A 23806-nucleotide genomic window follows, 5' to 3' on the forward strand; every position below is an offset into this window, starting at 1 on the left:
AGGGTAACAAGAATGCGTCTGAAATCAAAACAGGGATGCAAATAAAGGTGGAAGAGGGTTGATGAACCAGAATAGGAAATGGTCCAGGGTTCATGAACAAGAATAACAGAAAGGGTCAAAGAACTACATACAAATTAAGGCCCAACCACAAAAACGTAATCATGGGATTAACATTACTTTACATGTATACACTGAGCCAAACTCTGCGAATGCATCAACTATAATATGAGGTTATCATTTTGGAAAGTAGAGTAAATTATACAGGTTAATAGGACATCTGAGTCAATGCGGCCGTGAAAATAAACAGTGGTCCATACACACAAAAAAAATACTGGAGAAAATGAAACTTAGGCTAAAGGTGATTGTTACTGACTATGGAAATGATAAGGGGGGGAGAAGTTATTAATTGCTACAATTTAACTGAGTACTTAACAATGGAGGTCAAGAACTACTTCCTAAAGGCTGTGTATGCTTTCTCTTTTAACTGAGAAAATAAAATTCAGTGTAGTTTCTAAAAAGATGCAATGCTTATTTGCTAAAGTGTTGTCTAATGGAAGACAGTGGGGCTGGGAAGAAGGTGCCATTTCAGTATGGGTCTGTTCAGGCTTGTTTTATTCCTACTGAATTCTGAAAATTGCGTGCCAATATAAAGTGTGTATTTACTACTTCAGTCTTCTAGTGGGTTTGACATGATTATACATTCCAAAAGTATCCATGTTACTCTTTGCATTTAGCTTATTTTCCAGCTGAACCTTAGGCATTGAAAATGCAAACGCAAAAGAGTTCAAACAAAAGGGATGAACGCCAACCAGACACGATTTCATATAATCTGCCTTCACATTGCCAAAATTTGTTTTTAATCTTCATCACTCCTTTTTAATTCCCACTTTAAAAAACTAAAACAATGAGCCTCACTAACTGAGTAACAAAAAAAACAAATCATCCCATATATTTCCTATTGACATTAACATGTGAAAATTAAATTCTGAAAGATTTATTATTTTCTATAGGTTTTAAGGATATAATTCAAAGTCTATAGTTTACCACATAACTCTTTGAATAAGTAGGGTAAAATACTAAACTTACATGTTTCAAAAAAGTAATGCTAGAAAGGAAAGATTATGTGAAAATTTTAGTTTCCCTCCATAAAAGAAATTATTTTTTAATTATCACCCCACCATCCTGTTTCTGGACTCTAGAGATCGTACAAACTCTCAAATTGGTAAGTTAATGCTAAGAATTAAATTATATAAGCAAACCTCAATGCTGCATTTAAAATATTCATTAGATCTACAGGCATTGAGGCTAAAAAACAAGGTCTATAAATACCAATATAATGAATAAAGTCTGTAGTTCAGATAATTTCCTAATTTTGATCACTTGGTGGTTATTTCAGAGAATGCCTTTCTTTTTAAGAAATACACACAGAGGTACTTAGGAGTAAAGGGACATCAAGTCTGCGACTTACTCTTAAGTAAATCTGAAAATATGCATATACACACATACATTAACATATGTGTGTATATATACACACATACACAGAAAGAAAGAGGATAAAATAAACCTAAGATGTTAATACTTGGGATGTCTGGGTGAAAGGTATATGAGAATTCTTTATACTAGCAACTTTTCTGTAAGCTATGTTACAGAACTTCTGTAAGTTATGTTAAGTTACGAAATTATGTTAAAATAATTAAAAATAAAAAGTTAAAAGAAAATATATATGAAGTTACTCTTTAAATTTCCCTTTATCGTAGGTGGGGTGGTGGTGAGAAGAAAGAAAACAAGATGATGTGTTTAGCCTCAAAAACCTTCATGAGGAGAAACACTCAAAAGGTAGAAACACTGGGAGCTGTTAGATCATTGTCCTCTGAGAAATGGATTGCCAAACGCAAAGCTGAATCATAAGTGGCAGAAGAAAACAGCACAAAGAATTTCTTTATGGGTACAGGAAAAGAAAGCTAACAGAGACCCAATCAGTTTTTACTGGAAGGTGACATATTGTTCCACGGCTCTCAAATCCTGAGTCCCACTGTATACTCTGCACAGCTATATGAAAATCACGAAAGGCCATAATTTTTAAATGAATATTTACTACAGATTTCTAAAATATAAGAAAAGGAAAAGTATGAATGAATTGGAGTTACGAAATAATTTCAAAGCAATGTACTCAGTTGACTAGAATAACTTTCTTAAAGGATAAAGCAAAAAAGGTACATTTATTTAGTACATAGATGATCACTGGCACAGATTAGGAATTCCACTCCCTGTCCTCAGGCAGTTTGTAATCCGATAAAAGGAGTGTGTTTGGAATAATCATCATCAGGGGGTCCCTTTAGGGATTAGAATCCTTCACGGAGGGAAGCTACCCTCAGACTGGAGTGATAAGAAGGAACTTCACAGAAAAATATAGCTTTTGAAATAATCATTTATGATGGAAAAGGCATGTTTCTAAAATAATAAAAAATGCATTCTGAGCCACAATCATTCCATAATTCTGGGAAAGAACAATGTGAGGAAAGTCACAGGCAGGGGAAACTGCCGAAAACCTATTTGGCCAGAGAATCAGATTACACGTGAAGTTAGTAAATGGGAAAGGAGGAGACTGCAGGCTCACAGCAGAGGCCAGGCCCCAGGAGTCTCACATGACAGGTGGTCAGGAGTTGGTTCTTTTCTCAGTAGACAAGTGGGAGCCGTTGGAAGGTCTTAAACAAAAAGTGCCAAATGTATGATGCATAAAATAAATGTAAATGCAGAACCTAATTATGCAAATTCTAATGGGAAACAAATGACAGATCTCTTTAAAAAGGTGAGTACAAACTCATTTTAAGTCAGAAATACAGCTTGAGGAGATTTAGTCCTGTAGCATTATCACCACTATAACCCTTGATTAGTTCATTTTTATAAGTGAAAATGGGCCAGAGGTCAGACAAGGCAGGTACAATTACCTTTGAGGATTTATAATAACAAAGCTGTGACAGGGAATCTTAACATTCCTATTCATTTGGGAAGCAATGAAAAGCTTTAACAAAATTATCTTGGATTGCTTTGGTCTGCTTAGGCCAATTCAGACATGCTCTCCTGACTGTGACTTTGAGAAATGTCAATACTCTTCGTGACACCCTCTCTGCTACAGAAGAAGTCTTACTGTTAATTAGTTACCAGAAGATGACCAACAGAAATAAAATTGGGGCCACAGAATGGGTAACGCTCAGGACACAAGCTGTTTAATAGACAAGAGGTCATGTGTACGGTGGTTGGTCTGGCTAAAGGGCTTGTTCATTCCTTCTATTCAATCTTGATCCTTTTAGATCAGGGAAGAAAAACATCGCTGGAATTTACTCAAACACAGGTAAAGGACTCCAGAGGTGACCTATTGAAATACTTCTACGAAGTGATAAGGATACTATAGTTGAGTACTTTGGTTGTCAGCTACAGCCTCTAGGATATACCTAAACTCAAAGGCTAACTGGAAACCAGAGCATCTGTGTACACAGACAACTCCTCTGCTCCTCCTCTTCATCATCCCCTCATCATCATATTTATGTGCCTTGCATTCTTCTACACATTTTATATACAGTAACTCACTGAATCCTCAGACCAACCCTATTAGGTCAATTTTGTTATTACACACCCCTTCCTCGTACCCTGTTCACAGACACAAACGGTTCACTGACTTTCCCAAGATCACACAAGCACTCAGCATCAGAGCTGGGAGTAGAACCCAGGCAGTCAGCTGTGGAAGCTACCCTCTTAACCACTTCACATACTGCCTCTCTGTGCCTGTTATATGTTTGAAGCATGTATGTCCATTTTTAAAATGTATTAGGGGAGAGCAGAGGCCATACCTTCTAATACGTATGTGCACAATAAATCTGAGCTAGTTAAGGCGAAACTATTATTTTTTGAAACCACGAAGTTGTTTCCTGATGAAGAATTTCCTAAACTACTGGTATTCAGTGTCTACTGAAAATAGGAATACACACTAGGAATCCTTTTCATTTAAAATAAATGTGTTCTAGCCTTGGAGAAACATTTTTAAACTATACAAGCTAGGCATTTAGAGAACAAAAGATCCTCAAAATTCCTCAATTCTAATCTATGAAATTAAATATAAACAGATGATATAGAATTACAAGTAAACCATATCAACCACTTTCTTTTTCAAAATCAAATACTGTGTCAGCAAATCAAGGTAAAATACCAAGGGGAAAAATACGGTTGCGGAGAGAAAACAAAAAACAAGACCAGGATGCTATTATTCAGCTCTATACTTAGGTTTAACAAGAGCTATCAATCTTTCTTTTCATGAACGCTAAATTGAGAAGAAAAAGAAAAGTACAGATCAGTCTTCATAACCAGAGGCTAGAAGAACTTCAAACCTGAAAACCTGAACTGACAATCTGAAGCCTCTGTAACTCTCTGAAGGACTGCACGCATTTTATTTCCTGAGTTTTTTCTTGGTTTTTAATCATTCTGCTCTATGGCTGTCCTGACAAGCAATGATGGAGTAGCGCAGTCCAGGTGCTTGCCGTTTAGAGGCAAAGGTGAAAACCACACTTTAATCTCTCAATCTTACCAAACAATTCATTTTTTCCATAAAGCTCGTGCTCAATAGGAGTAATACCACTACAGAATCTTGAGGTTTCGAGGAAAGGAAATAAAGGAAAAATCACCAGAACTTGATGTTTCTTGGTAGTTCAACTTTTTCTTCTTCATTTTTAAATAGGCTCTTTCTGAACAAAATATGTTTTGTGCTAGCAATTATATATTTTTATATGCAGGTCAAAAACAAAATGTTAACAAGTCACTTGCACTTTTACACTGGTAGCAATATGATTAGAGAAATGGTCATTTATTCAATAAATATTTATCACGTGACTACTATGTGTCGACACTGCTTTAGGCACCAAAGATTTGATAATCCTAAATAAGCCAGAAAATGCTGATGCCTCACTGAGATTTCACTCCAGAAGGAGACAGAAACAAATCAATGAAGGAGGGATCATCTTCTGTGAATAAGCACTGTGATGGAAATAAGAGGCACAGTATGAAAGAGAAGAGCTGGCAATGGGAGCACACTTTTGTAAGATGCCAAAGAGATCTCTCCAACTAGGTAGCACTGAATTGATCCCTGAAAGATGAGGAGTCAGACTGAGGGAAGTGCCCTCCCTGCAGATTGAACAGCAATTGCAAAGGTCCAGAAGAGGCAGAAAAGAACACAACATCTTGCAGGAACAGAGAGGAAACCAGTGTGGCCAGGCATGTAGCACAGGGAGGAAAGATATGAGATGACGGGGGAGATACAAGAAGCTCTTTTAAGTCATAATAAGGAATAGGACTATATTCTGGAATGGGAAGCTGCTGAATGTACTTGAGCAATGGAAATACATGATCTGATTTACATTTTTATAGATAATTGAGTCTGTTTTTTAGAGAATGGTTTGGAGGGAAGCTAGGGCGGATACTGGCAGACAACTAAGGGGGTATTATAGCCCAGGCAGGACATGGTGGTGGCTGGGGCTAGGATGATATCAGTGGAGATGGGGAGTAGCCAACTGACTGACGCCCTATTTTGAGTCTGAAACGATCGACCTTCTGACAAATTGGATGGAAGAAATGAAGACCAGGAAAGAGTGTCTTGCAAGGAGATTATTCTCCAATGAAATCATATCTGTGTGCTGCATAGCCAAAGTACAAAAGTTCAATTTCATATTATTTAAAACAGAATGTTCCAAAATGAGAAAACATCCCTAATTAAACTACATATACAGAGAATGCACCAGTTTGTTTTTTGAAAGAAATTTTAACAAAAAATCCATAGTTAATTTATAAAAGATAAAAGGAGAGAATGATTTATTTACAAATATAAAACATCAATTCAGTCCTCAAGTGATTAAGAAAAACAATCTATTTCAAGAAAATACTAAAACAAACTGGTAAGTATAAATATTATAACCACAATTGCCAAAAAATAAGTAAAAGCTTATTTTTAGCCTGCCAATTGCTTATGATATATTGAAAAGCTTTAGGAAAAAATCTTGTATTTCAAAGTCTCTGTTTCCTCTTTGTATCAGTGGTTTGAAGGGTAGGTCTAAGATCTCCTACTATTTAGAAGAAACATACTAGAAAACTTGTAAACTTATTTACAAGTACATTAATTGCCTTCTTACTCAATTATTCTAATAATTGCTATAGTCAATTCACAGATTATTCAGGTACTTTTTTCCTCCTTCTGATCAGTCAACTTTCAACTACTCAAGGGTTAAATACTAATAAGGAGCAAGAGACGATGAGAAAATCTCTGTAAAATTTGCCATTTATTATTGGTTATGTTGAGTAAAGGAAGACATTAAAACCAATTGCTGAAAGAACCAACAACATCTAAACTCAAAGGATAAAAATGCTCTGCCATCCTAGTGTCACCCGGCCATGACACTTGGACCAAGACCAAAGTGTTACAGTAACAATTATAACACAAATCAGATCTAAAACTCTGCTTCATGCTGAGCGTTTCCATTTCTCATGTGAAAATCAGCATAATATCAGCATAATATCACTATCTTGCAGTTTTTATGAGGATTATAATTAACATATGTAAAGTACCTAAAGCAATGTCTTACACATAGTACATGCTCACTAAAGGATAGCTACTGTTTTCAGGAAAATCTAAGTATAGCTCATCCCAATATACTTCTGATTAGAGATATAAATTTTTTTTTTTTTGAAATAAAGCATTTTTACTGAAATAATCACTTCAAATGTACAAGGATCAGGATTAACACTCTAAAGTGAGGTTTTCATCCTATTGTTCCTTTGATTGAGTAATATAGCTGGATTATACCACCCAGGAAATTAATACCAGGCTCCTGAGCCTCTGAACGTCCACCTTCATTTGCCCTATTGATGAGCGATTGCTTAATCTCTCTTAAATTCTCTTTGTTCCAGTGAGACAGATCCCATTATATTTTCCTGCCTACATTTTAAAAATTAGTTCAAACGTATGTAAGATGAGCATGAGGCCTGTGTCTTACTCCTTTTTGTATTCCTACATGCCTGACACAAGGATCTGGACGGATAAAAATGCCTACTGTGACTATGCTCAGATAATTCCTCAAACCTAGAACAGGTTGCTAAATAAAATACCATTTTTTTTGGAACCATGCTTAAGCTTTATTTTACTTACACACACACAATAAGAACAAAATGAACTCCTTGATATCCCTTAGTATGCTGAGAGAATATGACTGAAAATTTGTCAGTTCTTCCTACGTGCTGACATTATCTACATTATCTCCCCAGTTAGGATGTCTGTCCTTAAGGGAAGGGGCTGAGTTTCACATTTCTTTGGAATAACCCTTAAATCCTGAAACAGAATTGCTTGGCCCTAAGGTAGACATCAGTGAATTCTGTTGAGAATTCACTCAGCATTCCAACCTCGAGGTAAGTCCCTGATGCAGCACACAAAATAATATCTGTGCCTGGAAGCATTTATAAATCCTCAAAAAATATTTCTCTACTGCAAGATCAAATTTAAAATCTTAAGGGAAAACACATCAAAATTTCTTTTGATAATGAAATAAAGTTTTATCAGATAACAAAATCTAAAAGGAGCAGAAAAGATACCTTCAAGCAGTTTTTTCTCTGAAGAGAGTTTAGAAGCAGCAGAAGGAGCCTGATATAAAAAGTCACAGAGGAACGTGGACTGGGACGACTCTTGACTTAATCCACCTTCAGAATGAACGTCATGTTGAGGGAAATCTAGAAAAATTACAGAAATAATACATTTGAAATATAAACAATTTTCCCTTGGCTTACAAACACGTAGGGGAGTTTTGATCCAGAAGAAAAACTACCTCACATATACCACAGAATAAATACACAGAGATATTTTACTTTGCATACAATTTGCAAATAAGCACTTAAGTTGTGTTTATCATTCATATGTGAAAATCAGATTTAATTTTGGTGAAAATGATTATGTGGAATTAACTATTTTAATCTTCCAGTTATATGATTAAAGAAACATAAAAAATTTATTGCCTAAACTTTTTCTTGAAATAAAATAAAGTCTTAAGCATGTTCCATCTTTTTTGGTAATTACATTTTTTTTCATTCTGACAATTTTTCTTGTTTGAGAAATAAACAGATGTGTGCTTCACTCCTTTTAGGGGTATGTCAGAAGAGAGCAGGGTAATGCAGGGATAGGAACTAACCTGAGAATTTGTTATGGTGGAGAAATTCCATTTGCAGACTCTGCCCAGCCTTCTTGGCCAGCAGATAGGGGGTGCTATGCACAGGGTCTCCAGTTGCACACATGACATCTGCTCCACTGAACAGCAAAGCCATTGTTTCCAGAACATCCGATTTCACTACAGCAGCACACAGAGCCTGGTTGTTAAAAGAAAATATACCTTTCACGGGAAGAAAATACAATTCTAGCCATTAAAAGAAGTGAAAGTCTGCCAATCATTTATAAGACGAAGTCTGTATTCCTTTTTAACGAAGATAGCTAATAATAATTATGCGCTGAATTAAGCACCAGGCTCAAAAGGCCTGCTTCGTATGAATTTAAATTACAACCCAAGACCTCCAAGTTTCAAATCATTGTTTTGTTGCTGTGATGTTCTAAACCTTCCCATCCATCATATTTGCTTTGCAAAACATGTTTTATGCTTATACACTATGATAATGGCTGATGCTCAGAAAATTCAAAACATTTCAAATGTAATAATGAAGTATCAAAAAGATATATGCACCCCTATGTTCACTGCAGCATTATTCACGATAGCCGAGATTTAGAAACAATCTAAGTGCCCACCAACTGATGAATGGATAAAGAAGATGTGCTATATATAAACAATGGAATACTACTCAGCTATAAAAAAAAGATGAAATCTTGCCATTTGCAACAACATGGATTGATCTTGAGAGAATTATGCTAAGCAAAATAAGTTAGGTGGAAAAAGTCAAATACTGTATGATTTCACCGATATGTGGAAGACAAAAACAATAACAAACAAACATAGATACACAAAATAGATCAGTGGTTACCAGAGGGGAAGTGGGGTGGGAGGAGAGTGAAAGGGGTAAAAGGGCACATATGTATGGTGACGGATGGACTTTTGGTGGTGAACATGATATAGTCTATACAGAAGTTGAAATATAATGATGTGCATCTGAAATTTACATAATGTTATAAACCAATGTTATCTCCATAAAAAACAAATTTAAAAAACTAAGGAAGTATCCCCTAAATTTTTTTGTCATATTAATATTGTATGTATGTATGTATTTTCCAGTCTAATAAGGATCTGTAGAATTTTTTAAATGTTATGCTTTGGGAATTTGAAAGATGAGCGCAAAGTAAATTTGGGACCTTTCCTTTTGTGGGGGTGGGAGTTTGGGTGGGGAGGAGGAACAGCAAGCAAGAGGCAATAAAACAACTCCATTGACTTGTGTTATACATCGTCATTGTACAAACACTAGGAACTTCTGTAACCTCTTTTTTTTTTTTCTGCCTTGAAGTAATAAGCTGTCTTCACATCTCTTCCCACTCTCCTTTCCTGCTTTCTCAATTTACTGGCTTCCCATTTTCTTCCAAACCCTCTGATTTTGGTACCTTGATTCCATCTGACTTTCTAGCCTCAGACTCACCACTCTACCCCTTCCCAACATGGTATACCTGGCAGATCACTGGTTAATCTGCCCTCTGTAATGCAACTCCAGCACAATTGCTCATTAAATATACTAACAGGCAGCTCAGAATGTACAGCTGGGAAGTCCCAGGATGCATTCACAGTTCCAGCCCTGGAGGTCAACTGTTAAAAAAAAGTACTTTATTTTCTCTACCATGGTCTAGCTGACCTCCAGAATCTCCTTTGCATCAGAATCAAGAAGCCTGAATTCTTATACCTGACTTCGTACTAATTTGCTAGATGAATCCCTACTCCTCCTTGGGTCTTAATTTTTCCTCACCTGCAAAATAAGGGTGTTGGAAAAGATAACAGCTAACATCCCTTCTACTGTAATAGCCTTAGACTGCCCTCTCATTTAATCACAAGTATTTCCTCTTATTCTCTCTCTCATCACCCTTTTGTTTTCCTTCACAGAACACTGTATTTGCTATGGTGTGTTTACTGCAGTCTAGCTGTTTATGGTCAGTCTCCCCTACTTGACTACCACTCTCAGGAATAAAAGAAGCACATTTACTTTTTACTACAATTATATCCCAAGCACCTAAAAAAGAACTCAACACTCGGTAAGTGTGCAATAAATATCTACTCGCCAAGAACATTCAATGGGGAAAGGATAGTCTCTTCAACAAATAGTGTTGGGAAACTAGATAACCACATACAGAAAGATGAATTTGGACCCCTATCTTACACCACACACAAAAATTAACTCAAAATGGATTAAAGACTTACACATAAGACATGATACCTTAAAACTCCTAGGAAAAAAACATTGTAAAGAAGCATCTTGACATTGGTCTTGGCAATGATTTTTTGTATATGACACCAAAGGCACAAACAACAAAAGAAAAAATCAATAAGGGGGACTATATCAAATTAGAAAGCTGCTGCAAGGCAAAAGAAATGATGAACAAAATGAAAACGCAACCTACAGGATGGGAGAAAATATTTACAAACCATACATTGGATGAGGGATTAATATCCAAAATATATGAAGAACTCATACAACTCAATAACAAAAAACAAACAATCCAATTAAAACAAGGGCAGAGGAACTGAATACACATTTTTCCAAGGAAGTCATCCAAACGGTCAACAGGTACCTGAAGAGACGTTCAACATCATCAATCATCAGGGAAATGCAAATCAAAACCACAATGAGATATCACCTCACACCTGTTAGAATGGCAATTACCAAGAAGACAAGAGATCACAAATGTTGGTGAGGATGTAGAGAAAAGGCAACTCTTGTGCACTATTGGTGGGAATGTAAATTGGTTCAGCCACTATGGAAAACAGTATAGAGATTCTTCAAAAAATTTAAAAGACAACTACCATATGATCCAACAATCCAACTTCTGGGTATATATTCAAAGGAAATGAAAACGGGATAGCAAAAAGACATCTATACTCTCAAGTTTACTGCAGCATTATTCATAGCAGCCAAGATATGGATACAATCTTAAGTGTCCATCAATTGATGTATGGATAAAGAGATGTATGTATGTACATATATACATACACATATATATATACACATACATATATATATACACACAGACACACTGGAATATTATTCAGCTATGAGAAAGAAGGAAATCCTGCCATTTGGCACAACATGGATGGACCTTGAAGGCATTATGCTTAGTGAGGTTAGCCAGACAGAGAAAGACTAATATTGCATGATATCAAAAGCCAAACTTGTAGGAACAGAGAGTAGAATGGTGGTTACCAAGGGCTGGGGTAGGGAGGGAAAATTGGGGATATGTTGTTTAAGGGTACAAACTTACAACTAGAAGATAAATAAGTTTTGGAGATCTAATGCACAGCATAGTGATTATAGTCAACAATACTGTATTCTATACTCCAAAACTGCTAATAGATCTTAAATGTTCTCACTACAAAAAAGAAATGATAATTATGTGATGTGGCAGAGGTGTTAGCTACAGCTACAGTAGTGATCGTATTGCAATACATAAATGTATCAAATTGACAAGTCGAACAACTTAAACTTATACAATGTTATAGGTAATTATATCTCAATTAAAAATATCTATTCAATAAAATAAATGTATTTTTTGTAAAAATTATTCATTGACATTAAGAGCATCATTTTTAAGAAGTTCAATGTAGAAGTAAATCTTAATGGATAGACTTCCCTATAATATTCTTAGGAAGAACTCAATTGCTAGTTAATTAGTATAAAACTTATCTGATATCTTAGCTCATGGGAACTGTGTGGTGTGGCAGACAGGGCCTCATTTGGGGACATCAGTATTTACTCACTGACAAGATTCCCATCACGGACAAAAAGAGAGAAACTATTAGGGCAAGATATACCCTGGTTCTCCAACCTCACCAATTACTTCCCAAAATCCACAACTTACTACCTATATTCTTATTTATATAGGGACCTCTGGTGCACAGAATTAATCATAATCCTTGGTTTATGATACTCTGTTATCATTATTCCACACGCTGGTATAATTGGTCAGTTCTTTTAATAATGTAATTAGCACTCATGAAAACACCACCCAAAACAAAATTAAATGTCTCAGTGATAACCTATATAAATATATGGTTCCCTACCCCATCCCATCTCCCTGACTCTCCCCAACTTTGGCACCCATCCTAAATCCTGCACTTATTGTGTGTCAGTGCTTTAAAACCAATTCTAATACCAAAGATGTACAAAGAAGAAAAACAGTTTATGGGAACTAAGCCAAGAGAAGAGAAATGTAAATAATTGTATAAATCTTATAATTTCTAGAGAAGTATGGAAAAGGTCTTTATTTTTTTATTTTCCAAAATATTCAGCATAATGCTACTTACCTGGGGATCTTTATGCAATAAGCCTTGCCATTAAAAGCATACTAAAGAACTGATAACCATGAAAGAATATATTCTCTAAGCATAAAAACAATAGGCATATAAAAGTGTATGTTTTAAATATCCATACATAGAAGAGCCTCCTGACAAACAAGCAATTGAAGCCGCAATTTAAAAAAGAAAATTGCTTTTCAAATTTTCTGGCAGGATGCTTAACAAATCCTTTGCCAAAAAGGTGAAGATCAAATGGCCAGCATAAAATGGTCACAAGAAAATCTGCAATCACTCAGCCAAAGGCAATTAACACTTCAAATCAACGGGACCAAACAAACCACTGGTGGTAATAATAAATTACTTGAGTAAATGACGTTAATTTTGATGACACCAAGTCAGCAATGTACAAGCTGAAGCTACATTCAGTATTCCAGGAAAAGTTGTCAAAGTTTTAAGAATAATGGGGTATGCCTAGGTTAGCTGGAAACTTCAGTTATGGATAAAGAGTTAATCTACTATTGGTAATGAATCCTTACGTGAAACAATGGGAAAACCACTGGCACAATCTTACAAAAGGAAATAAAATTAAATTAAACAATTTTATCGAAGACTAAAAGATTTTTTACTTCTTTTCAAAATCCTTCTGACATATTTAAAAAGACATTAACATCCATGTCTATCATTATGTTTTATTGGATACCTTATTTAATTCTTCTTTGGTGAGAGATGCCAAAAGGGTTTTTCTGAATCTTCCTTCTTTGTACTTCTGAGTGATAAAGTTTTTTCTCTTTTCTACTGGCGAGTCCATGTGTAACTCTTCATCTTTTTGAAGATTACCAGCCCAAAAGTCATTTGCTCTTTTGTTTCCAATGACAATAAAAAGCTGAATTATCAAAAAATTATAAAACGTTATCAGTTCATATCAGTTCACGTGAATCTGCAGAAAACTGATTCACATTACAGATTAAAGCATAACAGTATAAAATATGCAAAAACACAAGAAAGACCCAACTCTTTCAGGAATATGGAATGTGAAAGCAGATAACTATTTCTATTTTAAATATAGTCTAGCTGCTCTTCATAATGGTAAAAGATTAGCTAAGAAAGAAATTGCAAGCAACGCAAATTGTAGCAAAAGCATTATTATTCTTCGAAGCTCAAATTGAGACAGCTTCATTTAAAATGGCTAAGTAGGTGGGCTAATTTGGTTGAGAGTGGTACTAAAACCCAAGCAGAAAATGGAAATGGGAGACAGCGAGTTAGACATGATCACAGTTAATGACAGAGCAGGGCCAAGATAAAGAATAGGAAATTTTGCCAAATGTTTTCATTCACTTTTCTAATATTTTATCCATGCTGGGTTAAAAAGAAAGAAAGTAAATTCTGGCTTAAAAAAAAAAGCTGTCAAGCCTTTAAAAGTAGTTATTACTATTAAAGCTCCTTGTACTTTTTATTTTTAAAATAATTATCTCACTTAGGAAGCATTCTGAAGGTTAAAGCAGAAAGTTACCACTGTCAAACAGGCTGCGAGCCATTTTTATAATGCAGTCAGAACTTTATCAAAGAGCTCCTGAAGTAACCCACACCATCCACTGCATACCTCCTCCCTGATCTCTGCCAACCACCACCATAGTGAAATCAGACTTACCTCGATGAGTTCATTGCTCCAAATGCTTGCATCCATTTTCAGACTTCTAACCTTGGAATCTTTTGGTCCTAAAGATCTATGTTGACCTGAAGTCAAAAAACAATTGCATGTCTATTTTAATTCATATGTAAATGTCTATTTTACCTTTTAAAGAAAGTATACGTGTGTGTACATGTATATGTGTATTTATATATCTTTTCAACTTAAAACACACTAATATCTACTTTCCACCCTAGAATAGTGGTGGTAATTATACAGAAATCATAACCAACCACAATGAAGGTAACAGCAATCACCTTCATCACCACTCTGTACAGTATAAAACTACCCTTTTAAAAGTGTGTGTATGTATATGTGTACGTATGTATGTGTGCATATACATAAATTTATATAATTTTTTCATCGTCTGGTAATTAACTAGAAATTTTAGGTAACTGAAAACATCTTATAACAGGTCTGTATAAATTACATGTATGTGAATACAGACATTATCCCTCTACTCAAAAAAAATCTAGCTACAACTCTAATAAATGTGTACTTAAAAATCTGAAGTGGATTCTTTATTCTACTAGTATGCCTGGAAGAGAATAACAGCCCACAAGTCTATTATCATCAATTCAATTCTTCTATGTAAATCATCATTCAGTCATTACTAGGCATCCAGGCATGTGTCAGATGCTGTCTTTCTAAGCTGACAAGAAAAAAAGGTACAAAGCCATTATCCTTGATCTTAAGGACCTGTTGCCTTATGAGAAGGAAAGCTCATTCCTCTCTCTACATGAGGTAAGAGGTTCCTTTCCTCCCTTCTTCCAGAGAAATGGAAAGTACTGAGAGCACAAAGCCCTAGAATTCCCATGGCAGGAATTTGCATAGCTTTGCATTTATCAAGACTATGTAAAGGCCAGATCGGTCAAACTTAGAAGCATGTAGGAAGAACTGGAAGCAATGCCAGAGTAGCCCAGGCAAGAAATAATAGAATCTGAATTGACGCAGCAGGAAGAGAAAATAGAGGGCAGATTTAGAGACACTGAGAGGATAAAAACTGAGGGAACTTGTGGGCTTTGAGGAAAGGAATGGGTGAAGAGGGTCTCTCAGGTTTTAGGGTTGAGTGTAGGGTGGACAGTGTTACTGCGGACCAAGACTTAGAATGTGCAGTTTTATGTCAACAAGCCGGGCAGCAATGAGAGCTCCATTTGTAACATGCTATTTTCAAGGTATCTTGGGCAAATCCAAGTAGAGATTCTTTTAGGTAGAATCTCTTGTAGGTAGATATAAGAGTATGGCATCCAACAGAGTGAGAATCATCTGCTCAAAAATGAGTGTTGAATTCAAATGATAGATAACATCACTCAGGAATATCAGAGTGAGAGAGCCGAGGATGTAACCCAAGGGAACACACATATTTTAGGAGTGAGTGGAGGAAAAGTAACCTGAAAAAGGATGACCAGAGTAGTAAGAGCCCACTGAGAGAGAATGGTCTCTTGGAAGTTGAGGGAGGATGGGAAGTCATAGAGAGAGATTGGCTGAGAGAGTCAAATACTGCAGAGAAGACACTCAAGATAGGAACTGACCACACAGAAATTTTTTTTTTTTTTTTTAAAGATTTTATTTATTTATTTTTTCCCCCAAAGCCCCAGTAGATAGTTGTGTGTCATAGCTGCACATCCTTCTAGTTGCTGTATGTGGGACGCGGCCCCAGCGTGGCCAGAGAAGCAGCGCGCCGGTGGGAGCCCGGGATCCGAACCCGGGCCGCCAGCAGTGGAGCGCGCTCACTTAACCACCAAGCCACGGGGCCGGCCCTGACCACACAGAAATTGAGAGGTAAAATACATTGGTAAATGTGGTGAAAACATTTTTACTGGAGTAGAGAGAAAAGAAGGCTGATGACAGATGCTGAAGAAAAACCAAAAAGTTAAAGAAATGCAGAAAACCTGCACAGACTACTTCTCTTGAAAGTATGTTGTCTATGAAAGGAAAAAAGAACAGAAAATGATACATACAAGGGAATGGTAAGTTTCCAGAAAGCTGGTGTTAACAGGACAGATTTATGCAAGTTTATATGCTAAAACAAAAGAAACCATAGTTGAATAACTTACACAGAGAGTGAAAAAGTGATGCGTGAGGATCCTAAGAAGAAAGGAAGCATAAATAGAAAGAATATCCCTGGACAACACAAAGGTTGTCTCTTCCAGTGAGACTGATGAGAAGAAAAGGTTGGGAAAAAATACAAAGTAGAGGAGGATTAACTGATGCTTTTTGTTGTTGCTATTGATGTTAATTAGCTCCGGAGGAAATCTATCTTAGTGGGATGAGAAATGTGGTAGCATAGTGCTCTAGAAAAGTATTAAGGGTTTGAAGCGACTGTGCTTGTCTTTGCTCCAGCTGAGGTGGGCACGCCTCTCTATTCTCTCAGTGAAATCTGTACTCAAGTCTAATCTTGTGCTTATCAGACTCTATTGTAATTACTCTTCACATATTTGTGCAAAAAATGTCAAGTCTTATACATCTTTTTAATTCCCAGGACCAGCATGGTACCTGGTACAGCTGAAAAAGTTGAAGTAAAGTTTAGGTTGTGGCTAACTTTCTCCAAGACCTCCATGATCACATACCTAAGCTGGGGTCCATTCCCTCTACTCACTTGGACAATTGAGCTCCAAATACAATGAGCTGTCATAGTCTGTGAAGTGTAAGATCACCATAAGAAAACCAGTCATAATACCGGTTACTTTCATAAACTTCAATACGCCTGGAAAATGCTTCTATACAAAAATTCTCATTATAAGAGATACCAGATCTGATAAACCAAGTTCAGGGCTCTGAACAACCTTGATGTGAAAAACAGGTCTTACAAAATAGGACTGGGAAAAATGGACAAATCATACAAACAGCAAGTGCGTTCAGGGTATATTCTGAAACATATTCACCTAAAACCTAAAAATTTCAACACTGTCTTTTTAAAATCCATACATGGACCAGTAGGCACAAAAAAATGATTACACGCTTAAAAATCAATTTTTACATCTAAGTCATGCATAAGAGAAGTTGAGAATTATATTTCTAAATTTGATTTAAAGGGAATAAGCTCTGTTTTCATTTTTCACAACCATTAGCTGGGACACACTATATGTGACAATAAAGAGCATTCAGCGCCAATCTGCCACCAAACAGTGATGAGCATAACTTATCACTAATTACCTGCACACTTCTTACAGATGACAACGCAGAGATTGATGGATGCCCAGTCAGGATCCGGGGCTTTACAATCTGCACAGCTCCTGTTAGACTCATTGTACCAAATCTTCTCAGCTACTTCATAATCAGAGAGAGTTTCTGCTATCGACTGCTGCACAGCTTCAATCCACTCTTGTTTCTCTTTTTCCGACTCGGCTGTAAAGCTGAAACAATTAACGTTTCTGCGTTATCGATCTCTCTTGGAAAGGCCAATTAAGCAGTATGTTCAGTGTGCATATTCATTTCACTCACAAATTAAACAGCAGCTGAAAAAACGTGCCTTCTAGGCAGTTGGATAATCTTTTCTGTTAAAAATCATCTAATTTAGAAATCTTGTTTTCCTTTAACTTTCCACACTGCTTATGACTTTGTTTACATATCTTGAACCAAAATTAACATACACGTTTTTCTGACCAGGATATAAAAATTGCCTTGCTGGATCAAAAGCTTAAATGAGAGGTCATGTTTTTTCCTAAGCAGTGGTTATATAATAATCAATAAGAGATTGGCAGAATGTCAGGACAATGGGATTATTTTGCCAAGAAAGAATGCCATGATAGTCTAAAATTAAATTATCAACAACACCCACCAGAAATTTTGACTTTTTTTCAGTCTTAAAAATAAATTCTTTTTTTTTAATTAGAATAATGTCCAGATGGCTTTAAGAAACTGAGAAACCAAAAAAGTTTTAAGTGATTACTATTCTAACACAATTCTCACTCATTTTTAGCCATGTTCTGATTTATTTTAATTCTTAGTGTTTATTGGGTGCCCAAGTGAAAGGATAAAACATTAAACATCAGTTCACCCCTACAAGAAATATTTACTGAGTACCTATGATGTGCCAGGAAATGTGCTACAGTGTTTCATACTCAGTCAATGACCCACAAAATGATGCTTCATGTTAAAATGTTCTGTTCTGAAGATGAAAATGGTTTGAAATACAATAAAAATGACACATGACTAACATATTCTTAATCTATAAGAAAACTGAGTGGGCTACGTGGATTATATTTTTTGAAGCAGTTTATGGTTCCATCATCACTATACTATTTATTAATTTCTTAGTGGTTTCTGCTTCTACATAAAGACTGGTCACAGCCACCATAGTACAATGGAAAATAGATATTTGGTCTTTGTCGCTGGTACTCAAAGGTTCCTGCTTCAGGAACACAGGTTCCTGGTACGCAGCTCCCAAAACCCTTAGAATTCCCTAAGCGATAGAAGTGTCTTTTGTAGGCTAACGAGATAACTTGTGGCTGGGGGCCTAGACAGCTTCAGGATAGGAGCTGGTCACCAGAAAGACCAAGATGTGATTAAAGAGTTGGAACTTTCAGCCAGCCCCACCCCCTGACCTCTGGGAAGGGGAGAAGGGCTGGGGATTGAGTTAATCACCAATGGCCAAGGATTTACTCAATCATGCCTATGGAATGAAAACTCCATAAGATCCCCTAAACAACAGGATTGAGAGAGCTTCCAGGTTGGTAAGTACGTTGAGGTGCTGGGAGGGTGGCGCACCCAGGAGGGCATGGAAGCTCTGCACCACTAACCTCCTGTACCCTCCCTATCCTACACAGCTCTCCCATTTGGCCATTCCGGAGTGCATTCTTTATAACAAACTGGTAATAACTAAACTGTTTTCCTGAGTTCTGTGAGCCATTCTAGCAAATTATGAAACCTGGGGAAGAGGGGGTCATGGGAACCCCGATTTGTAACCAAGTTGGACAGAAGTGTGGGTAACCTGGGGACCCAATAATTGTGACTGGCCTCTGAAGTGAGGACAGTCTTGTGGAACCGAGTCCTTAAACCTGTGGGGTCTGATGCTCACTCCAAGCAGTTAGTGGCAGAATAGGACTGAATTGTAGGACACTCAGTTGATGTCTGAAGAGTTGGAGAATTGGTTGGTGTAAGGAAAAAATCTCACATATTTGGTGTCAGAAGTGTGAGTAAAAATAGCTTGGGCAATATCCACATTTTCACTTGGGGCTTGAATGAATCTGCATATTTGAAAATAAAGCTTGTTATTCTCTATGTGAGCATTTCTTTCTTAAAATTTGAGCCAGCAGACATACTTTGACAGATAAAATGAGTAATGGACTTGGTAGTATTTTTGAAATTGCTAGGTAAGCGCTAGTCCTTCAAAGGCCTCTGACAATTGCCTCTGACCTATATAATACCCTGTGGTATGTTGAATATTTGTGACAGATGAAGTAATATGGTTGAACTCAACAGATACTGATTTATGCCTCTTCTACGTACTAAAGCTATGCAATCATTATAGGTTATTAATACATTAAGAATATATATTAAGTTTCCTGTTTCATTGTCATAATGAAGCAATTACTAGAATAGCATAAGACAAAATATATAATGAAATGCTAAAATATTTGATCAATAAGTGCCATGAGATCCATTAAATCCAGCATGATTTTAAGGTGGAGTTCCTTTTAGGAAATCACTATGGAGCAACTACAATTAGGGACTGATCTTAAAGGACCAATTGTATTTGATTAGGCTAAAAGAAGGTAAATAACAATACAGCTTAAAGACAATGTAATATTCTCGTTTTATTTTTTTCCTTTAGAATGTGAAGTAATTTTTCATATATTTGTTGATAAAAAAATTAACATACTCACCAAGCCTACTAAGAAAAAGAGGTACAGTCATGCATCACTTAACAACGGGGATATGTTCTTGGAAATGCACCATTAGGCTATCTCGTCACTGTGCGAACATCATAGACTATACTTACACAAATCTAGATGGTATAACCTACTACCTAGGCCACTTGGTACTAATCTTATGGGACCACCATCATATATGTGGTCCATCGTTGCCCAAAACATTGTTATGCAGCACATGACTATAATAAGAAAAGAAACTACTTAAATCTCATGAAATTAGTATCTTTGCAGGTTGCATCATTATTCAAGTCACTTTTACAAGGTATTTTTACATACTGGTTAATAAATTAGACAATGTAAAAAAACATATTTTACTAAGTGTCCTATAGGAAATAAAATCACCACTGGCGATGTAAAAGTGGATCGCTCAAGCTTTCCTATGGCAGTACAAACACAAAATGTTTAAATGCAGCTTACCTAAAACTCCGATAGGGAGTGATTATTTCAAAAGACTGTTTCACAGTTCGATCCACTTGCTTTACATTTGCTACATTCATAGGAATTATAGTAATACCAAGTCCACTCTTAAAATCCTAGTTTGGAGAAAAACAAAACATTATAAAGAAACAAAAATATGGATTTTGAAAGTACAATGATATTCTCTAAAATCCAATAAATCCTCCTAAATTTTACTACACCTATGTATACGGAAATAAACAACTCATTAAAAAATGGATTGAGAGTGGTTTTCTTATTTTAGGTAGTCACTTCCAACATACGATAACATGGTGCCATTCCAAGTTTGACAGTCAGGCTATTGATAAAGTCTGGGTTTCTTTCACATGCAACATAAATTGACTAGGACACAGATATTGAACCACACATGACTTGTTGTTAAAAGTTAGGCACTTTTTCATCTTTATCCAGTCACTGAGGAAACTAACAGTTAACTAACTCTTACGATGTGCTCAGCAGTCTTCTAGCTGGGGGAGCCAAAGACACTGTGAGGTTGGTGTAATTACTATTTATATCACAAGAAGGGGAAACCGAGGCTCAGAGATAAAGTTACATGGAAAGTGCAGCTGGTTGTACATGGTAGAAAGAACTAGAACCGAAGCCATCTAATTGCTCTTTGTTTCACTATATGGTGTTACCTCTGCTTGGTCACATTATTTTTCTCCTCATTTACTCTCAAACAAAAGCCTTACGTGTTTTACAATTTTATCTCATTTCCAATATTTTATTACTTTCTCCTTCCTTCAATTGGATTCTTAAAAAGCTCCTTTAATGCTCTTTTGGTATGAAAACCGCCATTTGTTCAACCCCTACAGCCACTATGTTCAACTGTCTCACCAAAATTAGAAATTGTTCAGAAGGCTACAGAGTCTGCATTCTAAAAGCATTAAAGGTTGCAATAGATGGTCAGAAGGGTTTTGGAATCTGATTTATCAAACAAATCATCTCAATACTTTAAAAAAATATAATTAATCTGTCCCTCAAAAAATGAATTATCTATGTGAACAGATGCAGATTAAACGTGCTCTGAATTCCTAAATTAAATTATGACTGGAAAAAGTAGCCGTATAAAGACAGACTACAAAAAAATATTGGTCCGTATTCAATAAGGATACTTCAAGCAGAGACTGGAAAGGAAACAATTCCCAGGCCTTCTTCTCTTTCTCTCTCGTGTTATATAAGCTAAAGGTAAAAGTACTATTTTCCTATCTACCTTGCAGACAGAAGGGGCAATATGTCATAGTTTTGGTCAATAAAATATAAATAATTCCTGGCTTCTGGGAGGAAAGGGGGAGAGAAAAGCTTTGGAAAAAGAAAGACTTTCACCCCTTGCCTTTCCATCTTTCTGAGAAATAACAGCTAGAAGCACAGAAGCCATTTTACAATGTTAGAATCCTTGAGATGAAAAGCCTGAGGACAAATTCTTGTACTCTCAGGATGCCAGAGTGAGAAAAAAATAGGAAGCATCTTGTTCCCTGGTGGCATCAGCTCTCTACTGCCTACACCGAGGGATTTGTTAAAATAAATAAATCCCTATCTACTAAAGCTACCCTTCAGGTTGTCATCTGACACAAATGTATTCCTGACTGATAAGTGAAATAAAATAATGTTATAACAAATATTCCTCCACTTGTAAAGGTATCCAGTTTCCATCCACAAATTGCAGAAAAGCTTGTCTTCCTTTTTTATTAAATGTACAAGTTTTTAGTTAGAATGAGGAAATGACTCATTTACAAAACAAGTCATTAATTGAGTATTATTTTTTTCTGATGAAAGAACAAATGACTTGTTTTGTTAGGAGAAACAAGCCAGAAACTGAGAGTCAGTAATTTAAAAGAAAAGATGCAGAGACATGTTAAGTGTTGTAAAACAATTAGAAGAATGTGATACTCCTCCACTTTGTATAGTAAGCCCACTTAACAAAAAATAGTACTTAATAGATCTATATGAGGAGGGGAATCGAACTTTTCCAATCTGCCCATTTTAATCAGTTTCAGCATACTGGTACAGTGTTATACTTATTCAACTTAAAAAAACAAATTTTCGATTATCCATACCAATGCTCCTGCTGGACAATGCAAATGTTAGAGAAACCCCCAACGTATGTGATTGGAAACTGAAGCTTTCTTTTATAAATGAGGAAATAAGGTAGGGGTAGCAAGTTAAGATATTTTTAAAACAGCTTTCTGATGGCCCAGCTTGATACAGGAATAACTCCAGAATAAAATAGTTAGACTGCATGTCCTTAAAAAATTCTCCATAATGAAGCTTTTGACAAGAGCTGGGTATCAGACCACTCTCGGTTACATTCTCTGATGCGGGCCTAGCCTGCAGATACTGTGTGTTACTAAAGGCAGAGATACATACTCAGACCACCAGACTGGCAGATGGTAAGACTGACAACCTTTTATGGAAACTGATGAGCCTCATCAAGGCTCCAGACTAAATAGATGGCCCCTCATTCTTACAAGCAAGTCATGAAATGTCTACCTGGAAAGCTGCAATTTCTGTTAAAAACAAAATAAGTGAGGGTCGGCTCAAGGCCCCAAATGTTTCCCAAGCCAGGCAAAGATGATTCTTTAGCTGGAAAAAAAAACTGTAACCCATTTATCAGCTGCTTGCCATGGCCATATGGTTTTGAGTAATTAAAGTATCCACTGAACTCACCGGCACAAGTGGACTGTAAAACGTACAGCAGAGTGACAAAATAAATGTCAGTGCTCTCGAGAGCCATAAAATATGAAACAACTGCGTTTCTCATCAGAAATATTTGTGAGAACATTAAGCGATCTTTTCAGACAGTATTTAGAACACGTTTAGAATATATCTCATTCCTCGATCCTTATCAAAATTACCTGCGTTGATCTCTCTCTCCCACCCTGAGATTCTGATTCCATGCATCAAAGCAGAGCCTAGGAATCTTCAGTTAAAAAACAAAACTACAACCCTGTGATTTTCATATGTAGCCAACATTGAGAAACACTGAATTAGACAGCAGAACCAGTTGTAGGATCTAGACTGGGTCCAGCAATATGAGTCAGCAATATTTAAATATCAGGATATAAACACTTCCCTCTCTGCCGTCTCTAGAGCAAAAAAAAACTTGCAAGAGGACTATACAAAAACCATTTGAAATCATTAAGGTCAAAAATAGGCTGGCAGAACACAGTGACACATTGGATTGTCAAGATCCTGCTTGTCTTGGGTGCCAACCCTTGTGCTAATGTCCGGAGGCTTCAAAAGCATCAGTCTTTATTAAGCGTATACAG

At 36.3% G+C, this 23806-nt stretch overlaps 1 protein-coding gene across 5 annotated transcripts in view; it reads right to left on the bottom strand.

The window, feature by feature from the left end:
* The window catches only part of ARAP2 (ArfGAP with RhoGAP domain, ankyrin repeat and PH domain 2), a 181495-nt gene that overhangs the window by 92985 nt on the left and 64704 nt on the right, over positions 1-23806 (bottom strand). For all 5 annotated transcript variants that reach the window (XM_087434169.1, XM_087434170.1, XM_087434171.1 and 2 more), the window contains exons 10-15: positions 20499-20614; positions 17362-17561; positions 14167-14252; positions 13219-13401; positions 8217-8391; positions 7627-7761 (exon numbers count right to left, since the gene is read on the bottom strand). In XM_087434169.1, the coding sequence (XP_087290295.1) occupies positions 7627-7761; positions 8217-8391; positions 13219-13401; positions 14167-14252; positions 17362-17561; positions 20499-20614 (895 nt within the window). The remainder of the gene's footprint in view (positions 1-7626; positions 7762-8216; positions 8392-13218; positions 13402-14166; positions 14253-17361; positions 17562-20498; positions 20615-23806) is intronic.

The sequence above is a fragment of the Ceratotherium simum genome, chromosome 8 (assembly GCF_057802395.1).
Source record: "Ceratotherium simum simum isolate JZ-2026a chromosome 8, ASM5780239v1, whole genome shotgun sequence".
Lineage (NCBI taxonomy): Eukaryota > Metazoa > Chordata > Mammalia > Perissodactyla > Rhinocerotidae > Ceratotherium > Ceratotherium simum.